Source organism: Falco rusticolus, chromosome W, assembly GCF_015220075.1.
Source record: "Falco rusticolus isolate bFalRus1 chromosome W, bFalRus1.pri, whole genome shotgun sequence".
Taxonomy (NCBI): Eukaryota; Metazoa; Chordata; class Aves; order Falconiformes; family Falconidae; genus Falco; species Falco rusticolus.
The window spans coordinates 3938003-3957252 of record NC_051209.1 but is presented as its reverse complement, the minus strand read 5'-3'; the positions used below and the strand labels follow the sequence as shown (position 1 = coordinate 3957252).

General features: G+C 41.3%; 1 protein-coding gene across 2 annotated transcripts in view; it reads left to right on the top strand.

Annotated features, from left to right (window-relative positions):
• LOC119140815 (arrestin domain-containing protein 3-like) overlaps positions 1–15447 on the top strand; it is a 36245-nt gene extending 20798 nt beyond the window's left edge. The window contains exons 8-9 of one of the 2 annotated variants that reach the window (XR_005101730.1): positions 13125–13222; positions 14437–15447. Coding sequence is in view for 1 of the 2 variants with exons in the window: in XM_037372441.1 (XP_037228338.1) it covers positions 3557–3613 (57 nt within the window). In the remaining variant the exon portion in view is untranslated. Of the gene's footprint in view, positions 1–3556; positions 5431–13124; positions 13223–14436 lie in introns of those variants that run through there. The other variant, XM_037372441.1, reaches the window with a different exon arrangement.
• The last annotated feature ends 3803 nt before the right edge of the window (positions 15448–19250 follow it).

Here is a 19250-nt window from a genome sequence, read left to right as displayed (position 1 = left end):
ATTCACTCCCTGTCAGCTACAGCCTGCTATTTATAGAGCTGCATCTCCATGTCTCCTGATCTAGTGGTAGCTTCTGAGTAGAGGCCAGGTGATGCTGTGACATACAAGTTGAACAGTGTACCTTTAATCCAGTTCGTAACAGGAAAAATTCAGAATTTAGAAGGATGTTGTATTTTGAGGATTTTTCAGGCATCTTGCTATAAATGCCGTATTTGGATGAAGGACAGTAACTTTGTGACTAACAGTGAAGATGAGAGGGTAGGGGGTAGGACTATACAATCACAAAAAACAAACCCCAAACCCACATCCAGGAACTAATATTCAAGTGCAAAACTGGGTATTAAGCATTAAGTCTCTGTGTGTTCAGCAGTAGAGTCGGATCCCTTATACAAGAAAAACAAAAATCTGTGATAGTGAATCACCATGTATGACAGCATTGAGGTCTCCCATGAAATCCCTGTATAGGTTCTCACTAAGGACAATGGAGGGAGTTATGGTTCCTTTCTTGTTCCTTTGCATCAAGCTAGTCTAATGTATGGTTTTGACTTGCCCACTCTTCAACAAATGTTGGGAATAGGGGAAGTCAGAACCTGTTAGCTGTACATTGATTTAATAAATGTTACATTACGTCTAAAATGATTTTATGAGTGGGATGTCATTCAATCTTTCTCAAAAGGGATATGATGCTTGTTTTCAACTGAACGCTATCAGGAAACATAGTGTTAGCTGGGGAGCAAAAAACCCATCTACACAAAGTAGATAAGCAGGCACTTCTTTATCGCAGTGCTGGGTGCTCAGTGGCATCTCCACAAATCAAGCACAACTATGCAGATTTCACTGTTACGTTTATACACAACAAGTTACAATGATTGGTTAGTAAATTACTGCTGTGTCATCCTCTTCTGTTACTATGCTTGCGCAGGGGAAGGGTCTTCACCTGGGCAAGGGTCTTCTTGACCTGTGAGTGTGTTCTTTAGTATCATAATGAAGGTAGTTCACTTTGGGACATCTGAAAAGTAAGTTTTGTTGCCAAGTTAGACAGCTAGATATCTGCCTTGCCAAGTTGTCCAATAACTCATCCTATACAGAATAGAAACCAGGTGCTCTGGTTATGGTCTAGAGAATAAGGGCTTCAAGTAATACAGACTCGAATGACAAGTCGCACAACAACCCATACATCATTGGTTAATAAGTGTTAACATAATACTAATGTAGAGGCTGGCTTCTTAAAATCAAGATGTTCCTATAGTTGTTTCACAAATAAACACAAAATATAGAAAGATTCAATAAAACTTTAAGACAATCTGCAACAATAGGAGGAGGGAAAATCACTAAAAATTCAAATGCTTTTATTTTTATCTGAAAATTCATGCAATTATTTAAATATAAACAGTGCTTTAGTGCCATCAAACTGCCTAGAATCCAAATTAAACTTCGCACTAGAGATGGTCATATTAATATTCAAGGCAAATTTGTCATGCTTGTACATCAGTTAACAAACAATATCATACATTTTTCCATGGTTCATTCAGCTCTGTAGAATATATAGACCATTTATTGGGTAATGATTTCTGATTAATAAATTATTTTTTTATTATTTATGCCCTAATTTTGGGGCCAGTTATAAATCAGTTCAAGTCTGTGGGGTTAACCAGTCCATTTTTACTGTTTAGCATTGCCAAGTTCAGAAAACAGGTCACCGTAACATATTAAAGTGTGCTGGGGAAGGCTATGGAACAGATCTTGACTTGCCATCACATGGCACGTACAGGACAACCAGGTGATCAGGCCCAGTCAGCATGGGCTTATGAAATGCAAGTCCTGCTTGTCTAATCTGATCCCCTATGACAAGGTGACCTGCATAGTGGATGAGGGAAAGGCTGTGGATGTTTTCTACCTGGACTTTAGTAAAGCCTTTGATACCATTTCCCACAGCATTCTCCTGGAGAAACTGGCTGCTCATGGCTTGGATGGACATACGCTTTGTTGGGTAAAAAACTAGCTAGATGGCTGGGCCCGAAGAGAGGTAGTGAATGGAGTTACATCCAGATGGCAGCTGGTCACAAGTGGTGTTCCTCAGGGCTCAGCATCAGGGCCAGTCCTGTTTAATATCTTTATCGAAGATCTGGACAAGGGGATTGAGTGCACCCTCAGTAAGTTTGCAGATGACAGAAAGTTGGAGGGGGGAGGTGTGTTGATCTGCTTGAGGGCAGGAAGGCTCTGCAGAGGGGTCTGGACAGGCTGGACCAATGAACTGAGGCCAATTGTATGAGGTTAAACATGGGGAAGTGCCGGGTCCTGCACTAGGGTCACAACAACCCCACACATCATTACAGGCTTGGGGAAGAGTGGCTAGAAAGCTGCCTGACAGAAAAGTACTTGGGGATGCTGGTTGACAGCTGGCTGAATATGAGCCGGCAGTGTGCCCAGGTGGCCAAGAAGGCCAATAGCACCCTAGCTTGTGTCAGAAATAGTGTGGCCAGCAGGACTAGGGAAGTGATCGTCCCCCTGTACTCGGCATTGGTGAGGATGCACCTGGGGTACTATATTGTTTTGGGCCCCTCACTACAAGAAAGACTTTGAGATACTGGAGTGCATCCAAAGGAGGGCAATGAAGCTGGTGAAGGGTCTGGAGCACAAGTCTTATGAGGAGCAGCTGAGGGAGAACTGGGGTTGTTTAGTCTGGAGAAGAGGAGGTTCAGGGGAGACCTTACTGCTCCTAGAACTACCTGAAAGGAATTGTAGTGAGGTGAGTGTCGGTCTCTTCTCCCAGGTAACAAGTGATAGGATGAGAGGAAACAGCCTCAAGTTGTGCCAGGGGAGGTTTAGATTGGGTATTAGGAAAAATTTCTTCACCAAAAGGTTTATCAAGCACTGGAAGAGGCTGCCCAGGGAAGTGGTTGAGTCACCATCCCTGGAGTTATTTAAAAGACATGTAGATGTGGTGCTTAGGGACATGGTTTAGTGGTGGACTTGGCAGTGTTAGGTTAATAGTTGGACTTGATGATCTTAAGGGTCTTTTCCAACCTAAATGATTGTATGAAAGTCCAGCTGTGATTTCCAAAATTATTTCAGTATTAAATATATGGTATAAACAATAAGAAATTTGCATCAGTGTTTTAGAGCTATTTAATTATCACCCATAAATTAAAGTCTTCTTACCAGTCTTAACAGATTAAGACAGGAAAGAATTTTACTGCTGCCATTTCTTTTTGAAATCCATCAGGCACCATATATCATGACTGACTTGCACACTTCTAAAGCAATACAGTGATTCATTGGTTGTATCACATAAGGCTATCATCTCAAAGAAAGCAAATGAAGAAAACAATACCTGGTCAGTGCAGAAGTAAACCAATATAATTTAAATGACCTTTCAAATCACATCACTATGTTTACTTTTCTACTTTCTAATTTTTCCCTATTTTTTCCTTTTTAATTCAAAGTATTTCAAAGAAGGTAACAATCTTCTCTTAACCCCTTCACTGTTGTGGTGGGTTGACCCCAGCCAGCAGCCAAACACCCACCTTGCCTCTCTCTCACTCCTCTTTTCCAGGGAATGAAAGAAGTAGGATGGCAAAAAGACTCGTGGATCAAGATAATGACAATTTAATAAGGAAAGCAAAAGCTGCCTGTGCAAGGAAAGCAAGAAGAGGAATTCATTCCCTACTTCCCATCAGCAGGCAGATGTCCAGCCACTTCCTGGGAAGCTGGGCCTCAGCACATGTAGTTGTTGCTTGGGAAGACAAACACCATAACCATGAACATCCCCTCTTCCTCCTTTCCCTGAGCTTTTATTGCTGGGCACGACATCATATAGCATGGAATAACCCGTTGGTCAGTTTGGGTCAGCTGTCCTGGCTATGCCCCCTACTAACCTCTGGCCCACCCTTAGCATAGCTAAAGCAAGTCTTTGGGGGGAGGGCAGAGAGAAAGCCTTGACACTGAGCACTGTTCAGCTGTAGCCAAAATGGCTGTGTTACCAACATTGTTTTAGCCACAAATGCAAAACACAGCATCATACAGGCTGTTATGAAGGCAGTTAACTACATCCCAGCCAGACCCAGTACAACTGTCTTCCTTTTTTTATATCTTATTCAAACTTTTTAATGCTCCAAAACATTCTACTTCTTTTAGTGCTTGTATTTCCTTTTATATTCTATACCAGCAATAATGCCAAATAAGAAGCTTGATTTTCTCAAAAAAACCCCTTTCATCTACCTTCTTTACCTGAAATACCTTCCCAGAATGCACTTGTAAAGCCACTATCCATTTTCTCCCCAAAACAATATTTTTATTTAAAAATGCCAAAAGTAATGATTAGATAGAAGACTTGTGGGAATTTCTAGTATAAAATTTACTTTTAATTCATGGCATGACCTAGTAAATAGGCAGTTGCAGTATGGCAAGTCTTTTATGATATTTCCACAGCTTTATCCTGAAGTATCTCATAATGAATGGAAATTAACTTACCTTGAGGGCAATTTTATCATAAATTAAAAGCATTCACATAGCAGATTAATATCAGAGTACTATGCAGTAAACATAACCCTGCTTTACCTGTGAGATGTCTTACCAATGTCTTACAATTACCCCTTATCCCCACAAAATAATTCAAGTTTTAAATGGATTGTAAGCACCATTTATATGTAGCTAACATATGGAAACCTTTTTCTAATGAAGGTTATATTATCCTACATATGATGATACATTTTGTTTACAATATCCAATTACAATGTAATTTTAAAATATATTCATTCCTTTGGCATCTTTTGACCGATGAACAAACTCCTACAATGGAAGAAGGCTCAGAGGAGATGGACACAGACAATGAGCTCATGAAGCTAAGTGAACAATATAGGGAGTAAACATAACTGTTGTAAAGAAATCTGAATTTAACAAAAAGGGGACTGGAGGGTGGCCTTTCTTTTAGATAAATGGATCATCTTGCTCTCTATCAGTTGAGTGAATCAGCTGGTTGTGTAAAAGGCCTTCCCTGAGTTAAAAAATTGTGAATGTCTTCCTGAGCCAGCCACACCAGCATGGGGGAAATATATACATGGCTCAGCCCATCACAGAGTAGAAAAACTGAGCAACTAGCAAAATTAACTTTAAAAAGAGCAGTGGACTTGAGCTGGCTTTAGCCCATATATTCCTTCCCAGCAATTGGGAATGCTTGGTGTCATGATGGTGAGCACATAGAGACTGGTAATAGGGATCACATCTGTGTTGTGATCCAACTGTATACTACAATTGCTATATTGTGCTTGTGTTGTGATTTCAGTACATTGCTGTATCACTCTGCTGAATCAAGATCCTGTGTAATGTCAAATATCTTAAAAAAGTAAATTTGGTTTTAAAAACATTAAATCCTCCTCATGTGGAATATATAAAGGAACCTAGTCAGAGAGTATTGGACTCTGACATATATTTGGTACTCTTATGATTTTGTGTGTTCTAATACTAAATAGGCTTCTGGAACTACCAGAAGAAACAAGAAAAAATATAATTGAGAGAATTCTTAGAACAAACTGTTGAAGCAGAGTGCAAGTAGTACATTGCTTCCATTTATTTGATGCTACAAAAGGCAAGCTCTACTATGCTAAACCTTACTCTCTTGGCAACTAGTTGATACATACAAAATATTCCAATAAATCATTTCTTTCTCCTTGGCTGACTATGAGCAGACCTGAAGGGAAAGATAAAAAGTTGCTGTTATTACATATAAAGATTATTACAGGGAGAGAAACCCAATTTTTGCACTAGCTACTGGCCTCTCTACCCAAAGACTCTAGCAACCACAGAGAAGTCAGTCATTTTATCACTGAAGAATATAGGGATATCTTTAGATAAATAATGCAATCTGCAGTTTATAAGTGTATTTTAACAGGAAAGTTCCTCACAGAATGCAGTGAAAACCCTCCTGGAATGTCTTCTATAGCAAATTCCTATCCAAGCTGTATCACCTCTGTCACCTGTGTAAGGCTGTAAAGAACATGAACACACATATACAGAGTACTCTGGATTAGGAACAGCTTTGATTTATGCAATTCAGAAGTCTGTTTACTAATTACACAAAGAAGAGGTCTTTCAAGTCTGTCATGGTTTAACCTTGGCTGGTAATTAAGTACCACACAGCTGCTCGCTCATTCCCCTCTCACCCAGAGGGATTGAGAGGAGAGCTGGAAAGGAATATAAAACTCGAGGGTTGAGATAAGAACAATAGTTGAAATAGAATAAAAATGAAAGAACAATAATAACAATGACAATAGCAGTTATAATGAAAAGGGGAAGGGAAAGAATAACATCCACAGGGAAAGGAACACGTGGTGCACAATGCAACTGCTCACCACCTGCCAACTGATGCCCAGCCAGTCCCTGAGCAATGACCTGCCCGCCCCAGCCAACCCCCAGATGCCAGGCATGATGGCCCATGGTATGGAATACTTCTTTGGCTAGTTTGGGTCAGCTGACCTGGCTGTGTTCTCTCCCAATTCCTTGTGCCCCTCCAGCCTTTTTGCTAGCAAGGCCCGAGGAACTGAAGTCTCACATCAAAGCCAAAACACAGCACTGTACTAGCTCCTAAGAACATAATTAACTCCATCCCAGCTGAAACCAGGACAAAGTCCAAATAAGGACATTTTGGACTTAAACACACTGTTTTATTTTCTAACTTTATAAGAAGATGTTACAGCATTGACAGATCAGGGAAGAGCGACTGACATCATCTACCTGGACTTGTGCAAAGCTTTTGACGCTGTCCCACATGGCATTCTCATCTCTAAACTGGAGAGAAATGGATTTGACAGATGGACCACTCAGTGGATAAGGAACTGGATGGATGATTGCACTCAGAGTTGTGGTCAATGGCTCAATGTCCAAGTGGAGACCGTGATGAGTGGCATTCCTCAGGGGTCCATACTGGGACTGGTGCTGTTCAACTTCTTTCTCGGCAACATGAACAGTGGGATTAAGTGAATCCTCAGCAAGTTTACTGACAGTACCAAGCTGAGTGGTGCAGTTGACATGCTGGAGGGAAGGAATGCTGTCCAGAGGGACCTTGATAGGCTTGAGAGGTGGGTCTGTAAGAACCTCATGAAGTTCAACAAGGCCAAGTGCAAGGTCCTGCATTGGGGCAACCCTCAGTATCAATACAGGCAGGCTGGGCAGAGAATGGATTGAGAGCAGTCCTGGGGAGAAGGACTTGGGGGTGCTGGTGGAGGAAAAGCTTAAGACAGCCTAACAATGAGCGCTTACAGCACAGAAAGCCAATCTCATCCTGAGCTGCGTCAAAAGAAGTGTGGCCAGCAGGTCAAGGGAAGTGATTCTTCCCCTCTGCTCTGCTCTTGTGAGATCCCACCTGGAGTACTGCATTCAGCTCTGAAGCCCTCAACATAAAAAGGACATGGACCTTTTTGGAACAAGTCCAGAGGAGGGCCATGAAGATAATCAGAGGGCCTCTCCTATGAAGACAGGCTGAGAGAGTTGGGGTTGTTCAGCCTGGAGAAGAGAAGGCTCCTGGGAGACTTTATAGCAGCCTTTCAATACTTAAAGGGGGCTTGTAAGAAAGATGGAGACAGACTTTTTAGTAGCGCCTGTAGTGATAGGACAAGGGGGAATGGCTTTAAATTAAAAGAGTAGATTTAGATTAGATATTAGGAAGAAATTCTTTCCTGTGAGGGTGATGAGAGACTGGAACAGGTTGCCCAGAGAAGTTGTGGATGCCCCATCCCTGGAAGTGTTCAAGGCCAGGTTGGATGTGGCTTTGAGTAACCTGGTCTAGTGGAAGGTGTCCTTGCCTATGGCAAGGGGGGGTTGGAACTAGATGAACCCTAAGGTCCCTTCCAACCCAAAACATTCTATGATTCTATGTTCTGTTTCTGCAGCTCCTAGATCTTTCTAAATATGGTGACAGTTCTAATAATTTTCAAAACATTATTATGGGATTATTCTAGGATGCTCAGAATCTTACTCAGGAACTAAAGCAAACACTTTTCCAGCTCTAGTATTAATGCAAATTGTTGACATGAGGAATAAACACTTTGGTGACCTTTAAAAAATTTCAAGTTCATAATTTTAACTCAGCTCCCCCAAAAGTCTTATGGCTAGCGCTGTTACAAAAGGACAAAGAGTAAAACAAAATTAAGAGCCATGTAACTTATCAAAAAATAAAAACTACCATGTTTCACCAGATGCAATAGTACATGCCACAAAATTAACTGGTACTATGTAGTGAAAAACTGTTCATCATACTGCTATTTCATTTGTTCCAAAGCAAAAGTTACCATCTATCTGCTTTCAGTGTAGTCCAGTGTCAGTCTGCAATGCTGAACAAGGACAATACAATAGCCAGATTTTGTAAATTGGGCTGCTATACAGATGACCCTAATTACAACATGCAAATTGTTGGTTAGTACAAAAGACACTATATTGAGCAACATAAACATGGGCATCCCTTTTTAAAGGTATACTATAAGAACAAAGTGTCTTGCAAACAGACTCCAGACATGGGCCCATTGAAGTAAGGATAGTGAAAGTGCATCCTCATCAGAGGCAAGGCTGGCTGACTCTCAGGAACAGCTGTAAAGAAAATCCATCACTTGCCTATTCATATGATTTCTGTAAAAGGTGCTGCTGACACCAACATACTTGCTCTGTGTGAGTGGGGAGAAGGAGACTGTGTCACTATCTTCCCTAAGAGGGTCAAATCTGTTCACATTTTCATTGGCTTAATATTCTTGGTTTCTCCTCTAGGATTCACAGCTGACACTAGTTATTTCTAGGAGTTTTTCCACTCCTGTACTGACTATAACCCCTCCCCCATACTCCCCCTACTCCAGAGGAGTCTGGAGCGAAGGAATGAAGTTGAGCCTGGGAAAGGGGGAGGAAAGGTGTTGTTTTAATGTTTGTGTTTTCCTTTTCCACTATTCAAATCAGTAATTAAATATCTATTTTAATTAGCAATAAATTAATCTTCCCCATTTGAGTCTGGTTTGTCTGCAACAGTAATTGGTAAACAATCTCCCTGTCTTTATCTTGACCCACAAGCTTTCTTGTTTCTGTTCCTTCTATTTTTATCCCCCATCCCACTGAGCAGGGGGAGTGAGCGAGCAGCTGGGTGGGAGTTTGGCTGTTAGTCAATGCTAACTCACCAGAACTGGAAATTTTACTTCTACATAATGTTATAAAGATGCATATAGATAGCTTTTTTTTCCTTTTTTTCTTTTTTTTTTTTTCATATTGCTTATACACAAGACATTGAAGAGGGAAAAATTATAATAAAAAGTAGGTTTTATAGTTCACTGACTTGTTTATTGAGTTAAAGAGCTAAAAATTTCTTCCATTCTGTTATTTTGTTTGTAGTTTACTGATTTTATTTACTTTTAGCTCTAACTCAGTTTCCTCTAGCTCTGAATCATGACTACTATATTAGTAAATGTGAAAAAAAGGAAATTTTTAACGTCCCAAATAATCTTTATTTCTGTGGAAGGAAACTAATAGAGTGCTTTACTCAAACCACACAGAATCAACACAAAGCAAGTAGCATCACCAGGAAAAAAAAAGCAGTTCTGGGGAAATAACAGCCCTGATCTATTAAAAATATTATATATTTCCCTACACCAATATCTAAACAGTCACTGACAATGATGCCTATATAATTTGCATGTTGTATGTCTGTCAAATAAATCAAAGATCCAGATGCAAAATCTACCAATGATGACATTCTGCTGGTGACTTTCAAACCATAAGCTAATGAGTAGGACACAGTGAAGCATAAATGTCATATTTTTTAATCAGAGATGTTATTTTGGGCAGCTGTGCTATTTAAAGAAAAACTGATTTTAATTTCTTTCAGTTTGTCAAACTGTGTCCTGGTTTCAAACATGGTATCAGCCTTCAAAATATGTCAACAGAATGATAAGGAGGGAATGTTTTTAAGTTGTAAATGAAATAAGTTAATGAAATTTAAACCATTTACTTCCAAAATGAAAGGAATACAGCATCCTACAGTGTAGAACATAGTGAAGAATTAAGACACATATTCTAGGTTGTGCCATAATCATAGAATCATAGAATGATTTGGGTTGCAATGAGCAGGGGCATCTTCCACTAGATCAGGTTGCTCAAAGCCCCGTCCAACCTAACCTTGAATGTTTCCAGGGTGGGGCATCTACAACTTCTCTGGACATCCTGTTTCAGTGTTTTACCACCCTTGTCGTAAAAAATGTCTTCCTTATATCTAATCTGAATATATCTTCTTTTAGTTTAAAACCATTATACCTTGTCCTATTGCTACAGGCCCTACTAAAAAGTCCCCATCTTTTTTTTAAGCCCCCTTTAAGTACTGAAAGGCTGCAATAAAGTCTCCCAGGAGCCTTCTCTTCTCCAGGCTGAACAAGTCCAACTCTCTCAGTCTTCGTAGGAGGGGTGCTCCAGCCCTGTGATCATCTTTGTGGCCCTCCTCTGGACCTGCTCCAACAGATCCATATCTGTCTTGTACTGAGATCCATCTATCCAGAGCTCGATGTAGTACTTCAGGTGGGGTCTCACCAGCATGGAGCAGAGGGGGGGAACCACCTCCCTCAACCTGCTGGCCATGCTTATTTTGATGCAGCCCAGGTTTTCTGGGCTGCAAGTGCACATTGCTGGCTCATGTCCAGCTTTTTATCCACCAGTACCTCCAAGTCCTTCTCTTCAGGGCTGCTCTCAATCCCTTCATCCCCCAGCCAGTATTGATACCAGGGGTTGCCCTGAACCAGGAGCAGGACCTTGCACTTGGCCTTGTTGAACCTCATGAGGTTCACATGGGCCCACTTTTCCAGTTTGTCCCAGTCCCTCTGAATGGCATCCCATCCCTCAGGCATGTCAACCACACCACTCAGCTTGGTGTCATCTGCAAATTTGCTGAGGGTGCACTTGATTCCACTATGTCATTGATGAAGATACTTAACAGTACTGGTCCCAACACGGACCCCTGAGGGACACCACTTGTCACTGATCTCCATCAGGACACTGAGCCATTGACCACTACTCTCTGTGTGCAACCGTCCAGCCAATTCCTTATCCACTAAATAGTCCATCCATCAAATCCATCTCTCTCCAATTTAGAGAGAAGGATGTTGTGGGGGACTGTGTCAAAAGCCTTACAGAAGTCCAGATAGATGATATCCATAGCTCTTCCCTTGTCCACTGATGTAGTCCCTCCATTATACAAGGCCACTCACTAGGTTGGTCAGACAAGATTTGCCCTTGGTGAAGCCTCATCAAATAATGCAGTACAGGCAATTTACTAAAACCAAGCTTACTGGATGTATTTTGTGTTTCATTTCATGATTGTTTTGGCCTAAACATCAGAATTCTGCAACCAAAACTGCAGAATGCTTTATCAGAATTGCCAACTTCACAGATCCAAAGTGGTGCATCCAGCACACCTGCAATTACTCTATGCTTATCACAGCAAGTCTCAGACCTAGTGCACACAGATTATGTAATTGGTCTGTGCACACTGATTTTTTCTGCACATGCTCTGCGAGATTCAGAGGCATTTCTATAATTCATTGGCAACATTTTAAGTAACATTAAGAGGGTTTTTTATAGCAAAATGAACTAAACACTTATAAAACATGATACTATATTGGGGATTTTTGCTTTAAGCCACTGTTTCACAAAATTGGCAGTTGTCTTGTCAGCCAGCCTGTGCTGAAGTTTTCTGACATCCACATCATATTCTAATATACTCTGCTCTAAATTCTATCTTTTTAAAGTGACTGGTGCTCTTGCTAATAAGTTATTTGTCCTGGCACTGTTGAAGGACACCGTTAGTGTCTACCACTCCTGGCAAAGCTCACTGGTAAAAAAAAAAGATTGTGAATGCAACTAAGCCATAGGCAGCACTGCAGATGGCCTGTCCAGAGGCTTCAGTAAACAGTGAGACTCACCACATTAAAAACACATTTCTGGAATTACTTTTACTACTGCCCCTCTGATGGTGGTGTGCACAGAAACACACTCTCTACATTTGTCTAATAAGAGGCTGTCCAAAGGATACCTGTATGCAGGGTGTACAGAAGGAAGGAAAACAAGTGTATTGTATGCACTGTATTCATGTTCTGCAATAAAACTCTCAGTGCTGCAATTATCTGATAAGTTACTTTAAAAATGGCACTAGAGTGAATTATGACAACCAAATCTTATACCTTAGAATGACACTGTTATGCTTATAACAAAACATTTTGCTGCTTTTCTCTTAAGAGAATATGGTGCTTATTACCTATGAATGTGCAATACAGATTTCAAACAAAAGTTGACTATCCTAACACTACTTAATGACTGAGCGTACCAGTAGGGAAAAGGCTTCTAGGGGACACCTAGAAGAACATGTCTTCTAGGGTAAGGCACATCAGGACCAAATTATTAGCTCAGGGGAAAAGCAAAGAGCCATACATGCTCAGACATCTAGATAGTGTCAGCTATGTTCTGTGAAATAGAGCCATTTTCTATGAAAGGAGCATGGCTGTGGTTCACTGATGGATTGTTGTACAATAATATGGTCCAGTGCAGCAAGTTATGGCAAAAGGGCAAAACTCAGCAACACATATCAAATAATCACTCAGGGGGCATTTATCTAGTGCCAAGAGTCAGAACACCATGGAAAGTAGATTGGTGGGAGCTCTGGGAAAAGGAACAGTACAACAGTACCCTTGGGATCTTTATGGACCTGACTTTTCTCTAAGTCTCTAACTGAACTCTAGATTCACCAAATCATGGTGGGAACATGGTTCTCTAGGAAAAGTTGTACCAGTCACGCACGACCTATGAGGGTTACTCAACCCATGGATGTGTAAAGATCATAACCACGGGTTACTAAGATTCTGTAATACACAAGGACATGGAGGCTTTGTTTCTATGAATTCCTTTATTATAAATTACTACAAATTACTACTAGTAAAACAAGTGTATATTACAAGTTACTACAAAATTACCACTAATAAAGTATGTATATACTTATGATCATTTACTTATATGCTTTCCTATATATATAATTTGAGGTGTTACCAGTATGACACTCACCAAATCACTCCAGGAGTGAAGCTAACTGATGACAGAAAAATCTTTTTTCATAGATGATCCACATCACAGAGTCTGGAGACAGCTAGGTGTTCCCAGAAAGTCTGGTCTGTTCAGGAGAAGCTCTTGCAGAGAAGCTTGTCTTGGGTAGATGGTGAGTTACTTTTATACCTTTTTGGTGTAGATACATAAGTGGACATAGGTCAGCAGTTCCCGGAACAGTTATTGCTTACTTTGTTTTCCTGAAAGGTCAGTTCTTTATGATAGTTTCTTTGTTCTGAACCTATCAAGGGTGTCTGGGCTCCCTGCTGAGCTTATGAGGGATGCCTAGGGCTCCCAGATAAGTCTTTGTCAGGTTGTTTATGGGGTCACCATTGTGGCAGCTCTGTCACTCCACTCATGAGTCATTAGGGGTGAGACTACACCATATCTGGTGTGTCTCTCTTGCCTCCTAATGTGTGAGGCAGAGGAGACTATCTGCATCAAGCCCAATGTTATGACTTCTGAGAAGGTTTGTCAATTGAGACGCAAGTATGCAGTACCAGTTTAGATAGAAGTGATGCACAAAGTGATTTGTTACAAGATATAATCTAAAAAAGCACAATTCCAACAGCTAAAATAAGAGCTAATATCCTTAAACTGCCTGTGCCGATGTTCTGAGGTCTGGTAGTGAAGACCATAGCCATGACCAGTCAGACGGCAGACCCTCAAGCAGAGATTGTTCTCAGGCTATTTGGTGAAAGGTATGAATATGTTGAATTATATTTACATTGTATTAGATTTGGTTAGATTAGTTAATGTAAAAAAACCAGGTAGTATTTATTAACACACAAACACCTCCTTGTGAGACAGTCTTAAGACCCAGTGGTTTTGGATAGCTAGTTGTGAGAGCAAATTAATTTCAGATTGTAGATTCTTTAAAGCATCTATAGTAGCATTTTGGGCAGTTTCAAGTGCAGTAGAAATGTTAACAATAGCTCATTCTGTTGCAAATTGTCTTAAAGTTTTATTGAATCTTTCTATATTTTGTGTTTATTTGTGAAACAGCTATAGGAATATATTGATTTTAAAGAGTTCATTTCCATGTTAGCATTATGTAAGCACTTATTAACCATTGATGTATGGGTTGCTGTGCTGCTTGTTATCCAAGACTGTGTTACTTGAAGTCCCTATTCTATAGACCATAATACCCCTAGTCCTTATTCTCTAGACCATAACCAGATCACCTAGTTTCTATTGTGTATAGGATGAGTTATTGGACAACTTGGCAAGGCAGATATCTAGCCATCCAGCTTGACAACAAAACTTACTTTTAAGGTGTCCTGAAGTGAACTACCTTCACTATAATACTAAAAATCACACCCACAGGTCAAGCAGACCCTTGCCCAGGTGAAGACCCTTCCCCTGCACAAGCATAGTAACAGAAGAGGATGACACAGCAGATATTATAATTATATGCAAATTATGAACCAATCATTGTAACGGAGAGTGTACTACCTTGTAATTGTTGTGTATAAATGTGACAGTGAAATCTGCATAGGTGTGCTTGATTTGTGGAGATGCCACTGAGCACCCAGCATTGCAATAAAGGAGTGCCTGCTTCTTAATACTACATTGGTGTTAAGAGGTTTGATTCCCGATGTTGGTGACAATTCTAATTCAACAATACTCAGAGTTAAAAACAACACACATACAAACTGGTGAAACTTGGTCTTTCTACTAAGAAGTTAGATGCTTCATGCTTATTACATACAGAGTAATGGTTTCATAGAAAGTTAAATGTTAATTTTTTAGATTTAAATGCATAGGGGGCAAGATGTGCTATAGTACAAGTGCCTGCCCACTGTAGTGGTAGACTCCTATAGGCATTAGTGCCACAAAGACAGAACCACACAGGTGTTAAAACGGTAGGAATCCAGCTTTACCAGAAGTTTCTGCGATACTGGCAAAGTGAGCACCATGGAATGGAAGAACAATCAAATTTTATTAAGCATGTTTGCCTTAATTGGATTGTCCAAAAGAGGTTGTGATCTACACAACCAGATACAATTCTTGATACAAGAATTATTTACTTTTTTAAAAAGACATATGTAAATATCTATAAAGAAAAACAAGAAAGAATTTGAAAAGCAGAGGATGTTAATCAACCCTTACAAACAGTTAACATGACATGGCCTTGGGAGAAGGAATAGACACCATAAATATGTCAAGTTGCTGCCAACAAGATAAGCTCAAGGAAAACCAAATGGTTAATGAGACCAAACAGAAAATTACTTGAACTATGCGTGAACTATCCTAATTAGCGTAGTAAAAGATCCACCCTCGAGCAAAGAAAGCCCCCGAATAACAAAGCCCCCTCCCCATAGAACATGCTAGTGGAAAAAAAGAATACTGTACCTTTAAATGGAGACGAGGCTCATAAGAACCAATGAGAATTAAGTGTGACTAAATGTAATTATAAACAATTGTTCAAAATGTATAAAGTGTTTTACCATGTGTTAAGAGGTTTTGTGTTTGTGGATTTACCACCTAGCACCTATCTCTGTGCAGACATGTAATAAATATCTCAACTCTGTGTGTGGATTGGCTCATGCAAAACGGGTGAAGAACCCAAGATTTGGGAAAACACTGGGCCACATGTTTCCCAACTATCGTTAGTACTTAGCTAACCATTATTCTGTAAACTGCAGTATGTAGAATTCAGACCAGTGAAACTATAGTATCTTTGGTATTTCGTACTATTAACATAACATGTAAGATTCCAGAGTCTTAGATTATAAAAAAATGTCATAATTTGTAATTGCTAACTCATGTTTACATGTCCATGAGTTTCCCAGGTCAGAACCAATAAAATCGTGTGTTCTGTCACATTTAAATTGAAACTGCACTTGGGTGTGATTATAATACAGAATATAATTATAATCACTTAATCTCCTGTCCTGGTTTCAGATGGGATAAAGTTAATTTTCTTCTTAGTAGTTAGTGCAGTGCTGTATTTTGGCTCTGATGTGTGAACAATGTTGATAGCACACTGACGCTTTTAGTTGTTGCTGGGTGATGTTTATACTAAATCAAGGACTTTTCAGTTCCTTGGGCCCTGCCGGTCAAAGGGCTGGAGGGGCACAGGAAATTGGGAGGGGACACAGTTAGGACAGGTGACCCAAACTAGCCAAAGAGGTATTCCATACCATATGACGTCATGCTGAGTATATAAGCTGGGGGAAGAAGAAGGAAGGGGGGGGCGGACATCTGGCATTATGGCGTTTGTCTTCCCGAGTAACCATTATGCGTGATGGAGCCCTGCTTTCCTGGGGATGGCTGAACACCTGCCTGCCCATGGGAAGCAGTGAATGAATTCTTTCCTTTGCTTTGCTTGCGTGCGCGGCTTTTGCTTTACCTATTAAATTGTTCTTATCTTAAGCCTTGAGTTTTACATTCCTTTCTGATCCTCCTTCTCATCCCTCTGGGTGAGGGGGAGTGAGCAAGCAGCTGCGTGGTGCTTGGTTGCCGGCCAGGGTTAAACCACGACATCTCCCCATCCAGGTTAAATTTGTGCCCTGGGGCATTATAATGCACCAGGGGGCCTTATCAGAGCTTTGAAAGACTGTTATTGATAATCTGGGGTGCTGGGGAGTAAGTATTCCAAATGAGGTTGATACCATGATGCAGGAGTCCTCAAACTTTTTAAACAGGGGGCCGGTTCACTGTCCCTCAGACACTGTTGGGGGCCGGACTATAGTTTGGAAAAAAATAAACAAATTCCTATGCACACTGCACATATTTTATTTGTAGTAGTGCACAAAAACCAGGAAAAAGAATGCAATATTTAAAATGAAGAACAATTGTAATCAACAAAAACAAATAATATTTCAATGTGAACTATGGGCCTGCTTTTGGCTAATGAGATGGTCAATGTTAGGTTCCATATTTGTCACTGCTAGTCGTAGCAAGTGATGCAAGTGTTCATCAGTTAGTCTGGATCTGATTGGAGATTTCAGATGTTTCATTTGGGAAAAAGTCTGCTCACAGACATAGGTGCTGCCAAAGATGGTTGCAATTTGGAGTGCATGGTTCCTGAGATTATGATATGTCTCTGAGGGGAGAGATGCATAGAAATTAGTAAGGCTGCTTGATTTGAATGCATCTTTCAGTGAGTCACAGGTCTGTAGTTTGGCCAATTCCATTTGGTAAATCGGATCAACAGTTTCGATGTCAACAGAAAATGGGTTCCGGAAAAGTTGTATGTCCCGTTCATGGAGACGAAGCTCTTTAAATCTAATTTGAAACTCCTTTTGCAACATTTCTAGTACATCCATACATGTTTTGTTTGGGAACGCAACTGCTGGTTTTTCTGCAGACAGGTTTTGAGTTGTGGGGAGATGGCAGAAGTTTTCCTCCTTTACTTGGTTAATGAGCAGGTCTAATTTGACTTGAAATGCTTTCACATGTGAATACATATCACAGATGAGCTTCCCCTTTCCTTGAAGTTGGACACTGAAATCATTGAGTAGCTCTGTTACATCTGTCAGAAACGCAAGGTGCCATTTCCATTCTGCATCTTTGAGCACTTTGTTTTTAGAAAGCACAAAATCATAAACCTGTGGAAGTAAGTCATAAAATTGTTTCAAAGCTCTCCCTCGACTCAGCCAACGGACTTCTGTGTGGTACAGAATATCTTCATAGGCAACATTTAGCTCAGACAGAAATTCCTGAAACTGTCTGTGGTTTAGTGCATGAGCTCTAATGAAGTTAACACAAGAAAGCACAATTTTCATGACAGAGTCCAGCTTCAGTGATTTACAACACAGTGCTTGTTGGTGGATGATGCGGTGTATGGCTATTGGATGTGAATGGCTGTGTTTGTCCATCTCTTTGTTAATGCGTGCAACCATTCCTTTCATGGACCCCACCATGCTAGGAGCACCATCAGTTGTCACACTGAATAGTTTACCCCAGTCCAGCTCCAAATCATTCATAGTTTGGCAAACTTTCTCATAGATATCCTCTCCTGTAGTTGTTCCTTTGATGCTTTTCAGTGCAGCAAGCTCCTCTGTGACTTCGAAAGAATCATTTGTCCCACGAATGAAAATTAGAAGTTGTGCAGAATCACGAACATCATTGCTTTTGTCGAGTGCCAATGAGAAACAGCAAAGTTTTTTGAGGAGTATGCAACTGCAGATTCAAATTTTCCCCCATTTCTTCAGTCCTTCGTGTAATTGCAGGTCCTGAAAGCCTCACTGTACTAAATAAATGCGCCTTCTCTGGACACATCTCTTTGGCCACAGAAAGAAGGCGTTCTTTAACAAATTCTCCCTCTGTGAATGCTCTGCCAGCGCGCGCTATGAGCTTGGCAACTTGATAGCTTGCTCGAAGTGATGATATATTGAGCTGCTTTTGCTTCACAGAAGTATTTTGCTGAGTTGTCAATCCATGTTTCAATCTTAATATTTTATCTTTTCTCACTTGTCCAACCAAAGAATCATATTTATCTTTATGTTGAGGTTGGTAGTGTCAACGCAAATTGTATTCCTTGAACACAGACACTGAATTCTGGCAATTCAGACAGACAGGTCTTTCTTTGTACTCCGTGAAAAAATAATCAGAAGTCTACTTTTCTTGGAACACCCCGCACTCGGAGTCAATTTTTCTTTTTTTTGACATGATGGTGCGCGCGCTTCCCACTGGTGCTGGCTTGCTTGTCCTGCCTGGGAGCTGGAGGGAGGGAGGGAGGGAGAGACGGGGGAGCCGCCCCCCTCGCTGATGCCGCCGCCCCCCTCCTCAGCCCGGCCGCGCAGTCCGGACAGGGTGGCCAGAAGGGACTGAAGGGACTTTGCCGCGCCGGGGCTCTGGCGATTCGCCCGAGTTGGCTGGACCTCGCAGTGCAGAGGCTGCCGACTGAGCTTGCCCGGCAGAGGAGATGCCCGCGCCTCTCGCCCGCCGCGCAGAGGCGCCCCCTGGGGGGGGCAGGTCGAGGACGAGGCGCTGGTTCCAGCCCGGTCCCGGCGGGTGCTTGGGGGCTGCGGAGGCCGGCGCGCGGATGAAGTGGCAGGAGGTCATCTGCGGCTGCTTGGTTCCCCCCCCAATCCCCGGCGGGGGGGTTCCGTAAAGACCGGGGGCCGGATTGAGGACCCTGGGGGGCTGTATCCGGCACGGGGGCCGTAGTTTGAGGACCCCTGTACTAG